Source organism: Berghia stephanieae, chromosome 1 (genome assembly GCF_034508935.2).
Source record: "Berghia stephanieae isolate SIO BIC M18660-M18661 chromosome 1, UCSD_Bste_1.3, whole genome shotgun sequence".
Taxonomy (NCBI): Eukaryota; Metazoa; Mollusca; class Gastropoda; order Nudibranchia; family Aeolidiidae; genus Berghia; species Berghia stephanieae.
Window position 1 is genome coordinate 73,121,102 of NC_088360.1, and position 4,464 is coordinate 73,125,565.

General features: G+C 39.8%; 1 protein-coding gene across 1 annotated transcript in view; it reads right to left on the bottom strand.

The window, feature by feature from the left end:
• LOC144979653 (zinc finger MYM-type protein 1-like) overlaps positions 1-4,224 on the bottom strand; it is a 4,475-nt gene extending 251 nt beyond the window's left edge. Inside the window, exons 1-4 of the mRNA XM_078926523.1 lie at positions 3,896-4,224; positions 1,651-1,795; positions 336-1,335; positions 1-177 (exon numbers count right to left, since the gene is read on the bottom strand). The exon at positions 1-177 is cut by the window's left edge and continues 251 nt beyond it. Coding sequence (XP_078782649.1) covers positions 1-177; positions 336-1,335; positions 1,651-1,795; positions 3,896-4,224 — 1,651 coding nt within the window. The remainder of the gene's footprint in view (positions 178-335; positions 1,336-1,650; positions 1,796-3,895) is intronic.
• Positions 4,225-4,464: the final 240 nt, after the last annotated feature.

Below are 4,464 nucleotides of genomic sequence, written 5' to 3' on the forward strand. Positions count from 1 at the left end.
ATGTGCTGGCGAGATCTGCCTCCCTAAGTGTTTTGTACAACTGTGTTATACTTGAAACTCTTTCTGGACTAAATGTTTCATTTGAATAAATGACACTGAGCTCATTTGTGAGAGCATCCTTGGCCAAAAAGGGATAGTTCTCTACCAAATTATGAATATGTTGTGTTGGAAACTGTTCTTTATGAGTTTCAAAAGAAGCAGGGTTTAATACAGCAAATGAAGCAAAAAAGTTTGACTGACTAAAACGATCTTCAATTTGGCCAAGGATAAATCGCAAACTTCTTTTGCCGGAATACTCACGTCAACTATTCGTCGCTTTCTTCCAGAGCACAAACGTTCTTCTACAAGCTCGCTTCTAATGCGTTTTATTGAATTACAGAAAGCAGATAGCGTGTCGTTCACTTCGATGCCAGTAGTAATTCTTGACTGGAATTGCTTAAACAAAATATCGGTGTGATAAAACACCTTATTGAAAAACCCTAAAAAGTATAAGAAAAAATCATCTTGAAGCAGAGATGAGAGGCCGACTGCTTCACGAACAGTGGTGTCATCCCAAATGTCAGAGTTAATGATTGTCTGCAAACATTCTAGAATTGCACTTCTATTGTCAGAAACAGATTTCAGCACCCGGGACTGAAAATTCCACCTTGTTTCACAGGTGCGAGGAAGCGAACGGTCTGTGACATTTCTAAGTTCATCGGCTCGCTTTGGCGATGAGTTAAAGAAAGTAGAAAATCCAGAGAGATTGGAAAAGAACACTCTCGCTTCTAATACTACACTACTCACTTTCTTTAGAATAAGATTAGTCTGATGCGCATAACAATGCACAAAATGGGCCCGTGGGTAGTCAATTCTCATCAATGTCTGCACACCGCCTGAAGAACCGCTCATGACAGAGGCCCCATCATAGGTTTGTGCAATCAGCTTGTTTTTAATGTCAAATGGCAGAAGCTCCTCTTTTAGAGCAGTTGACAAACCGATTGCCGTCCTGTCCTGGACGTCAACAAATTTTAAAAACCGTTCAACAGGGTCTCCATCTTGAATAAAACGAAGGATGATAACAAACTGTGAGCGGCATGAGACATCAGTCGTCTCATCAGCTTCAACAGAAACAAAATTAGTATTTCCAATAATTTTCTTAATATCGTCAATATACACCTCATAAATACAATCTAAAATTTCATTCTGTATTTGCGCTGATGTGTATCTACAGACGGTCGTTGTCTGCAAATGACTTGATAACTGTTCATCTAAAGTCGCTAACAAGTCAACAAGGTCTAGAAACACACCTCTATTTGACGAAGATTGTCTTTCATCATGGCCTCTTAACGGTAGCTCATGAATTCCACAAAATTTGATGCACTCAATTATTTTACCTAAAATTTGTCTGTTCTTTGTAACTTGTTCATTATGCCTGGCTAAGGATAAGCGATAGCCACTGTCAATCTGTGCACCTATGTGAACAGTACCAAAGGTTTTCAATCTAGTGGTGCTATTTAAATGTAAGTTAGACTTCTGATGGTTCAATGCTCTCTGTGTTACATTTTTCAAACAGGTAAATCCACTTCTTGTCCAAGACAATTCTGCATTGCTGTTATCGCCAAACAAAATACAATTAAAACAAAACAAACTCTTCTTTTCTACGCTCACCGTAAGCCAAGGAAAACGACTATACCAATCTTTATTAAATGACCGATTCTGCTTCCCGTCTTTAATAGTGAGCACAAAATCTTCTGGCTGATGGGGACCGAGACTTTTAATCAAAAGTTTATTTTCCCTATTCAAAGAACTGGTACTGATAGTCAACAAATAATCAACGTGATTCATCACACTTAATAGCAATTAATTACATTAAAAAAATAAACAGACACTGCACACATCATATAAACACTCGGGGTATCAATAAACACACATACAGTCTCACACTCAAGTTATAAAAGGACAAGGGGAATTCAATATCACATGCCTGACACGGCCTTGAAGAGGGATGGGTAACAGGTACAACACGATTGCCATTAATTAGGTCGTTGTATGTGGCTGCGAGTAAGAAAGCCACAATGACTCAGTTCAAAGTCAAGATGCCTCCTCATGCCCACAGTCATAGTCATAGCACACGACACGCGTGAAATGTATCGCTTAGTTGTACCGTGGGAATGTGGCTGGAAACCTTCTCAGCCTTTAAAGCCACACGCTGTACTGATTGGTCAGTGGCACGAGTACGACTCGAGCTGTAGTAAATTCAAAGCGGTGTGATTGGTTCAAGTTTTGAGGCTCTGTAAGGGGTTTTTAACATTGTTTGTGAAACAGAAAATGAAAAATTAGACTTTTTATTGTTAAGTTCTTACACATCAAGACAATGACGACCTGTGGCTTAGCCTTAATAGCCTTTAAGGCCCTACGCCGCTGGATACTAACTTGATATAATATTAGTAAATTGATACATTTAATTCAATACTGGAACCTTCCCAATGTTATTACATCAATGGTACCAGCACAAGTAAGGCAATAAATAAAAAAAAGTTCGTTTGCCAAAATCTCTATTTAGTGCTCACTGGTTCATAAGGTGGGCTCATTTGAATTAGCCCGACCTAGAACTAGAGAGGCCAGACAGCAAAATCACCGTCAGGCGACGTGACGATGAGATGACGATGTGGGCGGAGTGGAGTGGTTGGGAAAGGGGGGGGGGGGGGGGTGATAAAAAAGAACAGGAGCGTATCCTGGTTTATGCATTACGGGGTGCATGGTGATTCGCAATCTATCAAAAATACATACAAATTGATTTCAGTACGAAGTATCAAGTTTAAGTACTAACTTTTAAAATTATCTAATTTAAATTAGATTATTTCGGACCTGGTAATACAGCTTATAACTTGAAAAAAAAAACAGGCTGGTATTTGCCCACCCTGCCCAATATTACCAGCCGTCCCTGCAGATAGATAGATAGATAGATAGATAGATAGATGGATGGATAAGATAAGATAGATAGATAGGTAAATAAAGCGGATGATGGAGAGAGAGAGAGAGAGAGAGAGAGAGAGAGAGAGAGAGAGAGAGAGAGAGAGAGAGAGAGAGAGAGAGAGAGAGAGAGATGTAGTAAAATATACCTGTCCCAACAACGATCAGGCCCTGTGACTAAAACCACCCCACTCTCTCTCTCTCTTTCTTTCTCTCTCCCTCTGTGTGTGTTTCCTTCTCTGTCTCTCTCTCTCTCTCATTTATAAATTCCGGGAATCTATAACATCTAAAGATGGATGAAAAGAAGAATAAGGGGGAAGAGGCGGAGAAGTGGGAGTTGAAGTTAAAGAGAAAATAATAATGAAAAAAATATAGAGACATAAATAGATAGATAGATAGATAGATAGATAGAGAGATAGATACATAGATATTTGTTGTTTTGTTTTAAGGGCTTTACGGCGCTTCCAACACATTAAGGTCATATCAAAGTGTTACAAATTCATAAAAATCAAAATTAATGTAGAAAACCCCTAAATACATAATACAATGACATAACAGGGGATAGATTGATATTACAGAGGAAAAAAAAAATATCATCTCCCAAAACTATAACTATACATTCGACTGTTTCCCTCCCTGCCAAGGAACTCCAGCAAGGATCAGGACAAAACTAAGTAATCTCATTCCAAGACAATGACAGGTAACAATTGGAAAACGGGTATGGGGGGATAGAAGACACAGCATGTACCTCCCTGCCCACTATGGGAGGTCAGGATCCCCACCCAGAGATACATAGATAGATAAATAAATACATAGATAGATAGATATATAGAGACATACAGACATACAAATTGATAGATAAATACAACCAAAGATAACATATTGCACTGTATGTATTTGTCCCGATGGTTGTCCGGCCCCGTAGAACGTAAAATTTCGCCGGCGACTCGTCCTCCTATATAAGAAGTCATTGGTCGGGTATATGATGTCGCCTCCACTGGGGCTGTCTTGGTTCCACATCGACATCCATTCCTCTTTCACGTTGAAATGTTGTCTTGAAGTTTTGAAAGGTTTCCTTGATTTCAGTCTTGACGTTGTTGGGGCTTCTTCTATGACCTCCTTCAATGGGACCATGTCAGTGACCTCCTCAATTTTGGCATGCATTCTTTGGTTTAATTCTTGTCTTCTGATACCAGGCGGTGCTATGCCACTTAGTGTTGGGAGCCATTGGGTTGGGGTTGACTTGAGGCATCCTGTTATGATCCTCATTGATTCTCTTAGCTTGACATCAATCAGTTTGGCACGTGGGCTCCTCATCCATCCAGACTGGAGCGCAGTATTCTCCCACGCTATAGCAAAGTGCCAAAGCAGATGTTCTAAGTACTTGTTGTGAGGCTCCCCAATTAGTACTTGCCAGTTTCCTCAGGATACAGTTTCTTTTTGAGATCTTGTTTGCGTTTCCTTCAAGATGTTTGCGGTAGTTTAATTGTCTGTCCAACGTGACACCTT